The sequence below is a fragment of the Austrofundulus limnaeus genome, unplaced genomic scaffold (assembly GCF_001266775.1).
Source record: "Austrofundulus limnaeus strain Quisiro unplaced genomic scaffold, Austrofundulus_limnaeus-1.0 Scaffold129, whole genome shotgun sequence".
NCBI classification, from domain to species: Eukaryota; Metazoa; Chordata; class Actinopteri; order Cyprinodontiformes; family Rivulidae; genus Austrofundulus; species Austrofundulus limnaeus.
Window position 1 is genome coordinate 795559 of NW_013952531.1, and position 16069 is coordinate 811627.

The 16069-nt window shown below is 39.1% G+C and overlaps 3 protein-coding genes and 1 long non-coding RNA gene across 8 annotated transcripts in view; 1 reads left to right on the plus strand and 3 right to left on the minus strand.

Annotated features, from left to right (window-relative positions):
* The window catches only part of LOC106522441 (uncharacterized), a 12829-nt gene extending 9413 nt beyond the window's left edge, over positions 1–3416 (minus strand). The window contains exons 1-3 of the long non-coding RNA XR_001310787.1: positions 3405–3416; positions 3266–3319; positions 2630–2732 (exon numbers count right to left, since the gene is read on the minus strand). This is a non-coding gene — a long non-coding RNA (uncharacterized LOC106522441). The remainder of the gene's footprint in view (positions 1–2629; positions 2733–3265; positions 3320–3404) is intronic.
* Positions 1–11706, plus strand: part of LOC106522437 (formin) — a 25225-nt gene extending 13519 nt beyond the window's left edge. For 3 of the 4 annotated variants that reach the window (XM_014015439.1, XM_014015441.1, XM_014015442.1), the window contains 11 exons: positions 604–691; positions 1341–1402; positions 1487–1575; positions 1669–1798; positions 1864–2010; positions 3681–3740; positions 4054–4174; positions 7885–7977; positions 10025–10076; positions 10813–10962; positions 11301–11706. In XM_014015439.1, the coding sequence (XP_013870893.1) occupies positions 604–691; positions 1341–1402; positions 1487–1575; positions 1669–1798; positions 1864–2010; positions 3681–3740; positions 4054–4174; positions 7885–7977; positions 10025–10076; positions 10813–10962; positions 11301–11496 (1188 nt within the window). In that variant the 3' untranslated portion in view covers positions 11497–11706. The remainder of the gene's footprint in view (positions 1–603; positions 692–1340; positions 1403–1486; positions 1576–1668; positions 1799–1863; positions 2011–3680; positions 3741–4053; positions 4175–7884; positions 7978–10024; positions 10077–10812; positions 10963–11300) is intronic. The other variant, XM_014015440.1, reaches the window with a different exon arrangement.
* Positions 11707–12390: 684 nt separating this feature from the next.
* On the minus strand, positions 12391–13439 carry LOC106522446 (gremlin-1; the record flags this gene model as incomplete). Its single annotated transcript, XM_014015450.1, is given in 2 exon segments — positions 12391–13143; positions 13284–13439. A coding segment is annotated over 1 exon segment (525 nt). The 3' UTR covers positions 12391–12609.
* Positions 13440–13522: 83 nt separating this feature from the next.
* scg5 (secretogranin V) lies at positions 13523–16069 on the minus strand. Of its 2 annotated transcripts, XM_014015447.1 has the most exons (7): positions 15950–16069; positions 15416–15641; positions 15098–15247; positions 14800–14912; positions 14419–14472; positions 14159–14337; positions 13523–13651 (listed from the first exon to the last, which is right to left on the minus strand). In XM_014015447.1, exons 1-6 carry the CDS (start codon positions 16052–16054, stop codon positions 14197–14199), a joined length of 789 nt encoding a protein of 262 aa, XP_013870901.1. In that variant the 5' UTR covers positions 16055–16069; the 3' UTR covers positions 13523–13651; positions 14159–14196. The 2 variants fall into 2 exon arrangements, with proteins under 2 accessions (XP_013870901.1, XP_013870902.1); XM_014015448.1 differs by lacking the exons at positions 13523–13651; positions 14159–14337 and adding an exon at positions 14639–14721 and having other exon boundaries at positions 14430–14472.

Here is a 16069-nt window from a genome sequence, read left to right on the forward strand (position 1 = left end):
GGATGGATGAACAGATGGATGGATGAACAGATGGATGGACAGACGGATGGATGAACAGATGGATGGATGAACAGATGGATGGACAGACGGATGGATGAACAGATGGATGGATGAACAGATGGATGGACAGACGGATGGATGAACAGATGGATGGATGAACAGATGGATGGACAGACGGATGGATGAACAGATGGATGGATGAACAGATGGATGGACAGACGGATGGATGAACAGATGGATGGATGAACAGATGGATGGACAGACGGATGGATGAACAGATGGATGGATGAACAGATGGATGGACAGACGGATGGATGAACAGATGGATGGATGAACAGATGGATGGACAGACGGATGGATGAACAGATGGATGGATGAACAGATGGATGGATGGATGGATGGATGAACAGATGGATGGATGAACATATGGATGGACAGATGGATGGATGGACGGATGAACAGATGGACGGATGGATGAACAGATGAATGGACGGATGGATGAACATATGGATGAACAGATGGATGAACAGACGGATGGACGGATGAACAGATGGATGGATGAAGAGCCTTTTTCAGTAGGACATGTGACCCTGTGTGTTTCAGATCATTAAGCTGTTGGACAGCAAGCGTTCCCAGGCAGTGGGCATTCTCATATCGAGCCTCCACCTGGAGATGAAAGACATCCAGCAAGGTGAGCAAACCACTGGAGCTGATTTTATTTCAAGACATTTTATCAGAAAGGACTTCAAGTTACTCATTTTGATGGGAGTTTTTACATGATCATAAGGGAACACCGTAATCTGTTTCATCTTCTGGATATCAGGACATGTTTTGTTTTCTCAAAACACCTGGCTTCATTTTCTCGCTCTCTACAACCTTTTGGTGTTTTGAATGATTTGGCACCCAATTTTTTTTCTGAACTTCATGACTCATGTCCCCAAAAGAGCTAAAATCTCCCAGCCAGCTGCTGTCGGTGCATCTGAGGGATGATTAAAGCACAGAGTTACTGATAATCAAACTGCACAGACTTTAGTCTTTTTATTCCCATTTGAAAAGTTTGAGTTCCCTCAGGTCATAATGTTTTTTTTCTAGTTTTAGTTGGTTTGTAGTCTATTTTATTGTGTTTGTTGGTGTTTACATGTATGATTTTATTGTATTGACGGCTTCTCTCATTTGTTTTTACCAACTTGTAAATCACTTTGGTTAACTTTGTTTTCTCATCAATAGAATGTTTCAATRTGTGTTACGCTAGCTCATATTTTATAAAGTCTGACTGCCTTATTGTTGTATAAAACACTGCATATTGTGTGAACTTTTAAAGCTTATGTTCATACTTCCAGCTGTACTGACCGTGGACCATTCTGTGGTGGACCTGGACGCCATCGAAGCACTTTATGAAAACGTAGGCATTAAAATGCAGGCATTAMTTTAAAACTGCATATTAATCACGTCAAATTATTTTTATATGTGATTTCCACTGTGTCAGAGAGCACAACCAGAAGAGCTGGAGAAGATCAGAAAACACTACGAGACGTCAGAGGAAGAGGACGTTAAACTGCTGGACAAACCTGAGCAGTCAGTAGTTTCAGAGTGCATACAAGCATTTTGTGCTTAGACTGACTATACAGAGAAAAATAAGTTGTAAACTGGTATCTGTGGTTCTTTAAGGTTCCTGTATGAGCTGTCTCAGATCCACGACTTCACAGGCAGAGCTTGGTGTATCATTTTCAAGTCAGCCTTCGTCGATGGGATCACCGCCATTAAACGCAAGCTCAACTCTGTCTCCTCAGTGTGTGAGGTAAAAACTAAATGTAAGAAGCAAACTGTATCCAAACATGTGACATAAACGTGTTCTGTTTCAAGGTTCTGCTGGAAAGCAACAGTGTCAGGGAGGTGATAGGACTAGTGTTGGCTCTGGGGAACCACATGAACGGAGGCAGCAGGATCAGAGGTCAAGCCGACGGTTTTGGGATGGAAATCCTCCCCAAATTAAAAGATGTCAAAAGCAAGGTGAGGTCTGATGATTGCAGAGCTACTGCAGCTCTTTTTTCCCCTGATATGGCACGTTTAAATTTAATTTTGATCTTTTTAGAGCTTGAAAAACAGCACACAAGCCTGCAGGAAAAGTTTTGTGGGGATCGCAATCAGTCATGTTAAGGAGTAAACAAAGCAAAATAAATAAAATAGTAATAATTTACTTAGGATGCACTTATCAAATACAATTGTAAAAACAGAAACATGTTCCTCTATGCAGGACTGATTGATAGAAATGTAGAACTTCTGCTCCTAAACAGAATCTTTATATACAATATTAAACAATAGGTTAATGATGTTTAAGAAGCAGCTGTGCCATAAAAATTTGACAATGTATTATAAACAGCAATCAGAATATGCAACAAGAAATATTTGTATATAACAAAACTAATTTGAACTCCTTTATAAAATAAAATAAAGGCAAATAAGTATATTTTGTGTGAAATGGTTTCTATTAACTCTCCTTATTGATGGATTATGATCCTAAATGTTTAGCTTTAGTGCTTTAAAGTCTAGTATGTGTCCTTACTGATTCGCAGGTCGAGCTAGGAGTGTGTGCAAGTTTTTACCTGGTGTTTTTACCTGGTGTTTTTACCTGGAATGAATCAATGGATCTGTGGGCAGTCCTCTCACAACCACCTGCAGACTCTGTGGGCTGGACTCAACCATAAACAGCGTGTTCCAGATTCAGTTCATACCTAACAATATAACCAAAAACTGATGTTTGTATTTAACAACAATAAACTTGATAAAAATTTCCTCATTTTAACCGCATTTAACATTAACATTTGTGACAAGTGCTAATTTTGCAACTATTTGAATTACTAGTGATTTTAGTTTCACACTTTACAATCAAGTTCACATGTATATTTAACAATCACATCAATTAAATCACATTAAAAATGCTATACAAATAAACTAAGTTGGTTAAACACGTTCAATTATTAACATCCCTACAGTCACAGTACAGTGCAGCCCAAAGGCTATTAGCCAAGCTTGCGTTAGCGTAGCGATTAGCTTAATTGTTTTTTCCAACAACCTCTTTTAAAGTCTTGACAGAAGTTTGTAAAACATGTCCAGAATGTAAAAAACAATTCTCTCAAACCCAAGACTGTTTATAAAAAAGCGTTTTGGATTAAATAGCAAACATTATCTAGCATTCAAAATGTGGCTAAAGGCGCTAATATGTGGTGCTAACTGTTAGCAGTAGCACGTAGCATAACAAACAGACCTTTCCGGATCTTCAAAATGCAGCAAAACAATCTTAGTTCCGGTCAGAAATACACTAAAGTAAAATTATAAATGTTAGGAATTAATTTAGATGATAAAACYGAACTGTACGGGTTATTTTATAAGTTGTTGTTTTTTACCATGAATTTTCTCCGGTTCTTACTGAAACTTAAGCGGAAGTTAAACGAGGCACGAAACCAGTGTTGCTGAGGTCTCTGACCCTAAACAGCGCATAGACTAGCGCGCCCTCTGCTGGAAACAGCTGTTACTGCATCTCAAACCACATCTTTAGTTTCCCATGCAACACATGTTACAGAAATATTAAGATTTTTTTATTTAGTAAAAATAAATATTAAGCTAATGTTTCATTTTATACTGATTTAAAATTTTGACATGGTTTCTGTATTTCCTGTCAGGACAATCGGATCAGCCTGGTGGACTATGTGGTGTCGTACTACCTGCACAACATAGACAAGGTATTACATAAAGAGACAAACGTCATTATCTTTTCTGCAGTTTGTGTTTCAGAAGTGTATTTTGTTTTTAAYGGTATTATAGTGTTATCTATCACGTTTTTGAACATCAAAAGTCCAAAATATAATAATTTTAAGGAATGAAATTAACCTAAACACATTGTAACCAGATATTTTTTGAAGTTATATGTGTAAAATGTTACCAGTATAATATGGGCTTTGCATGTGTTAAGCACGTCCTGGTTTACAGATGGATTTCTGGAAGCTGATGATAAAAATCACAAGCTCCTCATCTGATTTCCTTTCATTTCACCAGAACTCGGGCACAGACAAGAGCATCTTTCCTGTCCCCGAGCCTCAGGACGTCTTTGTGGCAGCTCAGGTGAAGTTCGACGACCTCAGCAGAGACCTTCAACAGCTCAAAGCAGATCTGACAAGTACGTGACCCCACTGTGACCTCGCCAATGTGCCGAAACAAAACACGAGAAGTGGAACCTCCACATCGACCAGGAGTGGGTTCGACTTGTGGTTGTTTTGTTTCAAAATCAAACCCAGCCTGAGTAACTTTATCTGTTTACTTTATTTGTTGCTCCTCACCGACGACGCCTCGGCACAGTCTGGCATCTTGTTTTCATCGGTTTTCTGTCCCGTTCTGTTCGTGCTGTTTATACTGAGGCCTGCCTCTGCTGGAGGCCTAAAACAAAAGATTTCCTCTCGTCCTTCTTATCCATAAGTGTGCCTTCGTGACGCCACTCTGTGTGCCAGTCGGCTCTGAGGACAATGCTTCCAGTGCGTGTCGTTGTGTGCGTTTCTTTCTACGTGTGTGTGTGCGGAGCCTGGCTGCTGATAGAGCGGCCTGGCGCCTCACAGATCCAGCTCCTAATCCCTCTGCCCATCAGATCTGCTCATTGTTGTGCCTTTGTGCCCGTGTCGCCAGCGCAGGGAGACTGTAGCGCTGGGCTTACGTAATCTTCAGACCTGGTGTATCTGCTGGATCTCTGCGGGGAGATACTGCTCGGCCGTATCACCTGTGTGGCCCCCAGATGTGCGCCGCAGATAGCTTTCTTTACCTCTCAGCACAGCTTTGTCTTATCGGCCCATCTACCCAAACTACGGCGTTATCTGGACGGCCTTCCGCAGCTTCCTTTTGTTCTGTGTGTTTGAACTGCCCTCATGCCGGGTTTGAAGCTCTGCTTTTGTTGTTCTTCACTCTCCCTCTGCTTTGGACTCTTCTAAAAGAATTGATTTACTGTAAACTTTACTGTTCAGGAAAAAAGAGCAGTGGAGTGTTTTCTTACGTAATCCAGGTGTTTGTGTAATTACTCACACATTTGGTTACGTTTGGTCATCGCAGTTCAACAAACACTTTCACTGGAAACACTTGTGTGTGACGACTTGCAGGAAAATGAGCTAAAATGCTAAAACTCTCTAAATTATTTTATTTTGTTGCATTGAGACATGAATTTAAAATGTACTATTTTTTAAATCTATTTTTATATTAATTTTAAAGAAATGTAAAAAAAATGTTTGTTTTTATTGGTGGGCCAGATGGAAATCTCCCGCAGACCATCTCCGGCCTGCGGGCCACCAGTTGAATAGCCCTGCTCCAGTTTTTTAGCAGCACAGGTAATGTCCAAATATGGATTTATGGTCTCCAAGATGTTTTAGCCTTATTTATTATATTTTTAAAGGGTTATATATTGTGTAATGTAGAGGTTGGCTGATATTTGTTGTTTTTATTGTGTTGGCATCAGCTGATTCATGCATGTGTTTTCTGAGACAAAAAAACAATCTTAAGTTCAGATTGTTTTTGTGGTTGTGTATTTAAATGGTCAACGTTGTTTGTTATGAAATAATTAGAACTCCATAAAACACAAATTTACAGAATATTACAATTAGGGCTGTGAAATTAATCGAGTTAACTCTGATTAATTTTAGTGCTGCATGGATATAGGTTAAACATTTTAATTGCAATTAATCATGATTAAAATGTACAATCACTTTACTCTGGCTGAATATGTAGGTTTGTATATTACAATGCACTCAGTGCCAGGTCATGTTTGTAAATGAGAAGTGGTTCTCAAACAGTTTACCTGCATAAATAAAGGTTAAATAAATAAAATAAATTTAAAAAAAACTCCATGTGTAACACATTATGTACAGTTTTTTTCTTTTTATCTTCTTATGGCTTATTTTATTTTATTTATTTATGTTTTGCTGACAACTGTGACCTATCTTTCATTCCTCATGTAGTACTCATTTGGAATGAAAATCCTTGAATATTTTTGCATAAAATTTAACTGACTCAAATATGTTTGGAGCATTTTAGGTCCTGTTTTATAGTCAAAAAATCATGTAATTTATTTTATCAATATGCAATAGAAATGTATATTAAATTTAAGATTAATCATGATTAATTCACAGCTACTTTGAGCTTAATCAGATTAAAATATTAATCATTTGACAGCCCTAATTACAACACAAATACCTTGTTGAGCCAGCACATGAACCAAGCTGCTGCAGACGATTCGATCTAATCTTAAGCTCGTTCTTCTGCAAAGTGCAGGTCTCACATTTTATAAATGCTCTTAAACCTTGTGATATGAGCGATACAACAAAAAATTGCACTTTCATCAAGTAAGAACCTTTTATGAACAAGAGAATAACAATTTTTTAATGTGAACTACAACAATTTACAAATATTTAACTTCTGGAGCCAAATATTGATTTCCTTTCTGTAGAACCATTTCAGTGACACTTAGTTTCCTGTTTAGTGCTGAGCTGATATTTTATTTTATGACTAATGTAACCGTTTGATAAACGAGGAGCGATCCAAACAGGACCTCCACAAGAAAGCGTTCATCCCTCGGCCTGAAACTGAATGTGAGTCGTTGGTGCAGCTGCAGCCTCTCATCTGGGAGCAGCTTGTTTACGTGACCCTGCTGCTCTGAAACGATCCAACAGAACAGCAGCCACAGATACCCGCCTCAGCAGTTTATACAAACCCCAAATGAAAACAGTATTCTCCTGTCATCTTATCTGAGAGATGGAGGGCGAGCGGCGGGGGCAGCGAGTGTGTGTGGGGGGGGGGGGGGCGGGGGCCTCGGCTCTATTATGACTGGCTCTGCAGACTGGCTCCTCTGATCCAGCCTGATTGGACACAGGGCGATGTGGAGAGGAGGACCAGGAGGTTCTCAGTCGCCATCTTGGGCCGAATCTCAGGAGGAGGAGGTGCTCGTCAGGTGGAGGTGGAGGAGGTGGAGCCTCAGATCTTCTGTCGGTCCTCTGACTCCACGTCAGGGAAACATTTATTAACTTTACTCAAAAAACTGAATCATTTACAGGTTTTACAGCTGAGCTCATTAATTAGCTCTGATACTCTGAACAATAATTAACATAAATATTATCAAAAATGTGTTTTATTTTTCTTACATCAGTCAGAATGATAAACTTCTTCAACTACAAACATCACTAATAGAATAGAATAGAATAGAATAGAGTAGAATAGAATAGAATAGAATAGAATAGAATAGCCTTTATTGTCCCGGACATTCAGGTGTCCCAGCACCATCAGTACAGAGGTTCTCACACTAGTTTACAAACTATAAAAGTACACAGAAAACAAAATTACCACTAACTAGCCACGATACAAGTGATAATAAAAATATAATATAAAGGATAATAAGTAAACAAATACAAAAATACTGCAAAATACCTGCTTATACTAATATTATTGAACTTTTTTAATGTTTTTGTTTTACTAGATCTTTTGAAAAAAATAAAACTTGTAGAAATAATTAAATTCTAATAACAATAATTGACTGTAATTAATAATTTAATGATCTCAGGACCCCCAGCTTGCTGTTTTGGGGTCCGGACCACAAAAACAGTTCCTGGCTTCCACGTGCCGTCTAAATTTACCTAAAGACGTGTTTACTGTTTGTTGGAGGTGCATCCTGAAGTCATGGTTTAACCCTTTAACTGTTATGATCCTGTTCATGGAGGAAAACTGGAATAAATGTTTCTGCACTCAAATGTCCACCAGCATTAAGATAATATTTAAAATGTTTTATTATTATTATTTTTAAGATTCTTACGCGTTGCCTGATTTTATACTAAATCCTTTGTTTATTTTTGTTTGTTTCAGGATGTGAGAAAAGTGTGGAGAAAGTGTGTTCAGACTCTCCAGACGAGCTCCTGCAGCCGTTTAAAGACAAGATGGAGATTTTTGTTCTGACCGGTGAGGAACTCTTTCAAACCTTCAGGAATATAAATATTAGTGTAAAATGTTACAATGATTTAGGTCAGTTTTCATCTTTGGACTCGGTTCTGTTTTACTTTTTTACCTCAAATCTTCGTCCTGTAGATGATTTCACAGCTTCTTCTACAAGAACAAAGTTTTTGAACCATTTGAAAATCCTTCAAACAGAGCGAACATTTCCCTGATTTATGAAAGGTTTAATCAGTTATTTTGGATTTTTTACATCTTATTTAGTTCATTTTTCTCCTGTTTTATTTTGTTAAATTTTTTTATTTATTTTTGGGTTTTAGTGTCTCTTTTATTTTAGGGACTTTTTTTTGCACAACTAGTTTGCAGCATCTTATTTAAAAAAATCATTATTATTTTATTTTTGTGCCTTTCAGGTATTTTAACATTTTGTGTTGGTAAATCTACCATTTTGTTTAACATGTTTTTTTGTGGGAAAGGGAGGATTTTTACTTGATTTTTCTGGTAAATTGTCTTTTATTTGAATTTATTGTTTATTTCTAAACAAGTATCTATTTTTTTTCTGTTCAAACTTATCAAATAATATTTATCATCTTTGCCTCGTTGCCATCAGACTGAGGAGGTTTATGTTAGTTTTAGGGTAGGGGGTTAGGCTGTAGAAATTTAATAGAAGTCAATGGAACGTCCCCATGTGTATAGGTAGACAAACGTGTGTGTGTGTGTGTGTGTGTGTGTGTGTGTGTCAGAGTAAAAAGCAGACAATAAGATAAAGATCAGGCAGATTTGACTTCTGCTGCAGACTTTCAGGCACTGAACCTCCTCAGCTGGTGTTTTTACTCAAATCTGAGCCGAACAGAATWTTTGTTTTATTTTCTGTGTTTTCACAGAGCGACAGCAGTAAAAASAGAAAACCTGGGTTCGTTTTCTGTTACACTTCTCTCCTGTCATGTTTTGTGTGTTTGCTGTGAAGCCGTGTCGAAACCATAAAAATTAATCTTGTTCGTTTTTGTTTCTTGAGTTCAGCTGAAAATAGAGTTTGTTTTTATTTTATATCTCAGAATAAAGTCAAACAATCAGCTGGAAACCAGCTCATGTACAAGTCTTAACCACTAAGTTGAAACAGAAATTATACGTTTATTCAAAAATTAGATCCAATCTGACGAAACAGAAATTATACGTTTATTCAAAAATTAGATCCAATCCGACATCTTCCGTTTCAAGTATCTATCTTCATGCCATTATACTCTCAACCATGTCGTACTGTTTACCTGTTTGGTCTCTTACAACAAATGAAATCTTAGAACTCATAGTTAGGCTCTACAACAGGGCCTACAAAATTCATAAAAATCTTCCTGGTTGGACTCATCACTGTACAGTTCTTTCACTGTCTGATGCCTTGACTTTTCAGAATTATGTTTTGTATAGTGGTATTAATTTATATTTTCAGATCTTCCAAGGTGCCAATTATGGAACTCTCTGTGCATTGTTGCCCAAATCAAATTCTGGAAGTGGTCATTCAACTAGATCTGTTACAAAAGGACAACTGATATTACCAACTTTTAAAAACTGYTACGGCCAGAGGTCTTTCTTCTATGTTTATACTAAAGCATGGAATGACATTCCTCAAAACATAAAGTCCATTTCAAAACTACAGCCCTTTAAGAAGAATCTTGTCTGCCATCTGCTGGACACTTTTTGTTCTGCTCATATTTAGACGTCCTATTTTGCAAATGCTGCCTTCCTGAAATTTGGTATGCTTGTTTGTCTTTGTGTCTATGGTGTATAATGATGTGATTGTGATGCTGTAATTCTGAGTGTTTTATGTGCTGCAGAACAGGAACCTGCTGTAAAACAGCAATTATGCTGAGTCAGGCTGGATTTTTAATAATCTTTTCCTGTTAAATAAATAAATCAAATCAAATCAAATCAACAGTCAGAGAGAAAGGATTCAATCTGTTTGGTTCTTTTAAAAAGCATCACAGTTTTCTGTGTTGATGATTCTCAGCAGGACTTTTCTTTATTCTGACACAAAGAAGTAAAAATGTTTGTTTCCTCGCAGCACAAAAGGAGCACGCAGACGCTTCCTATCAGCTGATGAACGTACAGAAAAGGTGAGGAATCAAACCGTTAGAGTTAGTTCACTCTGGTTGTAGAGTAACGACAGATGGAGGCACTGTTTTCCCTGTTTTCAACCAGAAACATCTGTTTCAGCCCATCAGTGAGAGGAGGAGTCAGAAATAAGGGCTCAATAAAGTCACATATTAAAAAATATGTTTTATACCTTTTATTGCACTTTTCCCTTTTCACACGTTCACACTACATAACTTGTTTCTCATTTTGGATTGTTTTATTGGTTATTTAGTTAAACTTGCTATTCTTTTGCATCTTTTCAGTTCTGATAAAATCATTTCATTTACAAATAGTTTTACATCTGTCTGATTATTTAGTCTTTTTTTCCTTTTTGTTTAAATCTGTCTTTTCCATTCCAGTAAAACATGAAAATATTAATATTTCGCTTAATTCTGTTTATTTTGCACCAAAATTACAACAAAACATCAAACTGAGAACAATAAATCCAACACAAATCATGGTTTATTCAGTTCAAACAATCACTAAGATTAAAACAAAAAGAAGAAGAGTTCTTTGTGTCCAAATGTGCCTTCAGAGCTGCTTTAAAGAAAACAGATCTGGGCTTTTTCTGGTTCAATAAAAGGTTAGAAGAATAAAAGTAATGTTCCAGAGTCAGTTCTTTGGATTAAAAAAAAAACCTAAAGAGACAAAACTCCATTTTAAAACACATCTAAACCATTTTTGCCACCTTGCTCTCATCGCTGACTTTGTGTTCAGTTTCCAGGACCTGGTTCTGTACTTCGGACTGAAACCCAAACCAGGRGAGAAGGAGGTGACGGCCGGACACCTGTTCATGCTCTGGTTCGAGTTCTGCGCCGATTTTAAGGCCAGATGGAAGCGAGAGAACAAGAACATCTCCAAAGACAGGTTGATGACAGCTTTCTGAGTCCGTCACATTTCCAGAGAATCAAAGCTCTCAGCTTCAGGCCTTCAAAATAAAAGCTGCAGACGCCACAAACACAGCTTCTTAAATGGGCCCTCGTTTCATTTCTCTGTCTGTTAGCGCAGCTCAGACGAGGGTGTTTAGTAATCAAAGTTAAAGACAAAACGTTGAAGTTAAATAAGAAGGAAGCTGTGAGGGACACCCCCGGTGTGGGCAGAACCACATCATTTAAAGACAGCACTGATCCTGAAGCTGGAATATTATCTTTATCAAACCTCCTGTCCCAAACGACTGAATAAAAACAACTGTTGTGAACCAACAGGTTAAAAGAAGCTCAGCTGTCAGTGAAGAGGATCACAGCAGAGAAGAAGGTGGAGACGAGGAGGATCAACCCCAACAGCCTGGTGAGACTCCGGCCTCACAGTTTAAACACGACTTTACACCAGATTTCAACCCAACTCTTTGTCCCACAGAAAGACCGGCTGCGTCAGAAAGAGACCAACACGTCTGCAACTTAATAAATCAGGACGTAATAAAACGACGAAGCTGGACCGGATCAGGGAAACCAAAGCAGCATTTAAATGTGTCTGATTTGTCCTTTTGTTTTCATAAACAATATGTAAATATTTTAGTGTTTATTTCCTAAATGAAGACATTTTGATTAGATTTTTTSTAAAAGTTTTACTTTGTTTTTCCAGAAATAAAAGCTCTGATCAGATCAGTAAGAAGTTTGGGGTCTTTGTTTTTGGTTTCCTCCGGGGGGACACCAGGACTTGTGGGGTTAATGGTCATGTCTGGATTATCCACTGCAGATAAACTCACATGAAGCCATGAGGGGACGATCCTCTGCAGGTTTTTATACAACTCTTTGAAAAAAGGATCAATAAAAAGGTCAGGATTCATTCGTTTGCAGAGTTGTAAAGTAAATACAAATACTTTGTTACTGTACTTAAGTAGAAATTTTGGTTATCTGTACTTTAATTATTTTTCAGCCTACTTTTTACTTTTACTCATTTTTACACAATTATCTGTACTTTYTACTCACTACATTTTTTAAAAAGGTAAGAAGTAKAAAGTCGTTACTCCTGTTTTATTCTGAGTTGTTACTTAAATAAATCCTCTCCTGATAAACTGTGTCTCCTATAGAGTGAATTTAATTGTGTTTGGATGAGAAGTATAAATATATACCATTCTGACACACTATTAGCTTGTACACAACCCATCACAGCTGCACGCTGTTAGAAAATATAGTTTTTGGAGAAGTCACCTCCCAATAAATGTCATTTTGGAAAATCTAACTGCTCACTTTTACTCAGTACTTTTACTTTTAATACTTAAGTAGATTTTGTGTCAGAAATTTACTTTTGACACTTAAGTACAAAAATATCAGATACTTTAAGACTTTTACTCAAGTAATATTTTTAGASAAKACTTTAACTTTTACCAAAGTATTTTTATGATAAGATACTTGTACTTTTACTGAAGTATCATCTTGAGGTACTTTGTACAACACTGTCCGTTTGTTTACCTTCGGGTCAGCTGGAGGCTCCAACATGAGCCTCGWGTCTAAGATTTCATGTCCAGTCGAGCTCCTCACATTAAAGTCCGCTCCATGTCCACATCAAACGGCTTCAGTCCGTTCTGACTGTGGCGCAGCGGCACTGCTTCACGCGCTGGACCCGTTTCCTGCGCGTGCTGGGCGTCCGCCCCGGGCAGAGGAGCGTGTAGGTGACGGTGCTGAAGGTCTTGGGTTTGCAGGCCGAGCAGGACTGGAAGGCGCTCCCATCCTGGTGCGCGTGCCGCGGGATGTAGAAGGAGTTGCACTGGCCGTAGCAGAAGCGGTTGATGATGGTCCGGCTCAGGCAGCCGTCCTCCTGGATGCTCTGCTTCAGCGGCTGCGTCTTGCACCAGTCCAGCCGCAGGTACCGCCGCTCCGTGACCAGCAGCGCCTCCTGGCTGGACTCCAGCACCTCGTCCRTTGAAGCCACGGGGCCCGGCGCGCGGGACAGGAGTCCGCCGATGGGCGGTAGGAGACAGCCCTCTGATTCGTTCGGGCTGCGATTGTTCGGCTGGGATGTTTCCGGTTCCGTGCTGTTSGCTGGGTCGTGAAGCAGAGCCAGAACCACTGCGAAGATCAGCGCCGAGGGTGACTGCATCGTTAAAGGCTGAAACACAAACACAGGAATCAGTCACGGATGAGACTTTTACACACAGATTACACATGAAATTAGCTTGGAGCTTTTCCCTCCTAAGCAGAAAATATTTTAGTTTCAGGAAAATAAATCTGCATTTGAAGCTGATTTACCTTCTGGGTGYAAAATCCACCTGACCAGACTTGGTTCTGTCCCAGTTAGCAGGGTGTGTTCAGTCCTGGAGTCCTGCGTCCTCTGGAGCGACTCTGAACGTCTCCATCAGGTCTTGAGTTTCATCAGGGGAAAAACCCACCCCCTCTGCCTCCCCCCAAACCCAGATCCTCAAACCCAGATCCTCAAACCCAGATCCTCACCTTATCAGTCTGAGAACTTTAAAAACACAGAGCATCAGTTTGTCGATGCAGATAAATCGTTTATTTGACTTCACGGAACAAAAACAGAACACAAACATTTTGACAAGATGTGGTAAACAAGATAAGTCCGAGCAGCTGCAGCTCCACAGGAAACTGCTCTACTTTTTCTGTAAAACAAAGAAAAATGTGATTTTAATGTTTATTTTAAGGATGTGAATGTTTTGGATATGACAGGCAAGTGATTTATAACAGCACACTGAAGCTTTACAGTGACACTGATTGACAGAAATTTATGATTTATCATTCAGAGAAGTCCTTTGTTTCTATATTCTAGGTTTAAATGTTGTTTTAAAAGAAAAGAATTCATTTTATTATTTAACAAATGTTTGAATCATAGATGTAATTGTGCAACAAGTTTAAAACTTTTTAATGTTGAGGGTGTGGAAAGTGTTCATCTTGCTGAAACTTAACTGTTTTACCTGTCTGGTCTACATTTCAGAAAGTATTTACCAAAAACAAATTACAGCTGAAGCTCTGAGGCTCAAAATTAAAAATAACTTTTTTCACAAATATGAATTTGTGTCACGCAGCGTGTTGGAAATAAAAGCTCCGACAGAATCTGATGATCTGGGCCGGTTTAAATAAAGCTCTGATAACACGTTCAACACCTGCACCTGAGTCTCACTGAGGGTCCAGGTAAAGTCTCAGGAGTTTAGCTTGAAGGTTTGGGAGCTGAGGTGGTCGGTGCTTCCTCCTCCTCCTCCTCTTCCTCCTCCTCTTCAGGGAAGTGAGGAACTGATTTCTTGGCGACGACGTTGTCGAGCCTCTGACCCAGTAAGTACGGGTTGGTGCTCTGCAGACAGAAACAAACATTCAGGAACAAACGTCCAAAATTAATCAGTGCTTGTTTGGTTTGATTAAGAAAAAATTTCACCCTTTTTCTTCTTTTTGGTCCACCCTTCAGTTTTTGATATAAAAGCTCCTTGTTCTGTGAGGAAACACAAACAAAACACTTTAGAGAAAAAAAAAAGACACAGTTTTAGTTTTACAGCTCCTACAGGACAGGAAACTAATTCCCTGAAGAAATTTAAATATTTACCTCACAAATACATCAAGCTTTTGGTTTTTAACTTCTGACACAACTCACAATTTACCTCTTAGCTTTCAGCTTCAACTCCTTTTAGGTTTTAGCTTGTGTTCTGCAGTCGTTCAGGACTCCACGTTTACAATTTCTCTTCTTTCTTATAGAAAATTCTCAGTTTAATTAAAAGCACGTCAAGAACATTTAACACTTCCTGGCCAACGCTGTACTCACCCACTTCGCCAGAGCCGGGTAGTCGTGTTCTGGGTCGAACAGGTGCTGGTGCTTCTGGAACTCTCTGCTGAACTCAGCCGTGTCAGGAGCGTTCTCCAAGCACCCGTCTCCTGCTGCCAGTTCAGCAAGGCAGCGCAAAATTTACATTTCACACAAGAAGCAACATAAGAACGATTATAGCTACAGAAGGAGTGAGGCAGATGACACATTTGCATCATCTCGTTTTGCAATAACAATAACAATAACAATAACAATAACAATAACAATAACAATGAAGCTTAGAGGGAGATTTCTCCACCTGTTTTTCCCAGAGGACAGGGGTTTGGAGGGTCCGGGTAGCTGTGGTCTTCACTAAAGTCTTTAGGAACATTGTCTCCTGTCAACTCGGCCACAATGTTGGGGATGTTCCCGTAAGGACCGAGGTGCTGCAGCCCCTCATGAGCACCACCTGGTGGAGAGAAACATGCACTGCAGTCAAAAACATTTATCTTTTTTTTTTAAATCCAGTAACAAGCGCATAAAATGTATGAGTCCTTTTAAAATAAATTAAAGCAGTTATCACTATGTAAAATATGGTTTATGTATTATAAAATGTGATTAATAAATCCTGGCTCACCCTGGATGCTCTGAGGCCCCACGATGTTTGCGGCCTGATGGGCGGGATACTCCACGCGGGGCCGAGCGATGCCCAGCTGCTCCATGACGCCGTGCAGCAGCCGCTGGATGTCGGCCTCCGACACCTGGTCCGCCGTGCGGGGGCTGCGGGCCGGAGCTCTGCCGACCTGCAGGCACAGCAGGAGGCCGAGCAACGCTAACCGCACCGGGGATCCCATTTCTGTCGTCTGCGGGTTAATTTATGAACAAACAGCTGCTTTTATCCTGTTAAAACACACGATATGAGCCAATTCATCTGTTTATGTGCACAGATAGTTGTAGCAAAAAATAAAAAATAATCCTGTCTGTAAATATGTAGTAAATCTTTGATGATGCACCACTCCGTAAACAGAGCCATAAACAGATAATAAATTCCGAATAATTATAATAAACCTATATTTAATTTCCTTTCCGTATTACTTGTTTGTATCATATATAATTCGGTGCTAAAAAGCTCTAAAATCAGATTTATCCATTATTTTTTTCTCCTCCTTACCTCGTACGCGCTGACGGAGGAACCTGCTAAKCAAGCCAGCGATGCTAAGCTAGCGACACAAACAAACACGCTTCCGGTTTTCAAAGTAAAGTAATGCTTTAACATCGACGTTCTTCACGA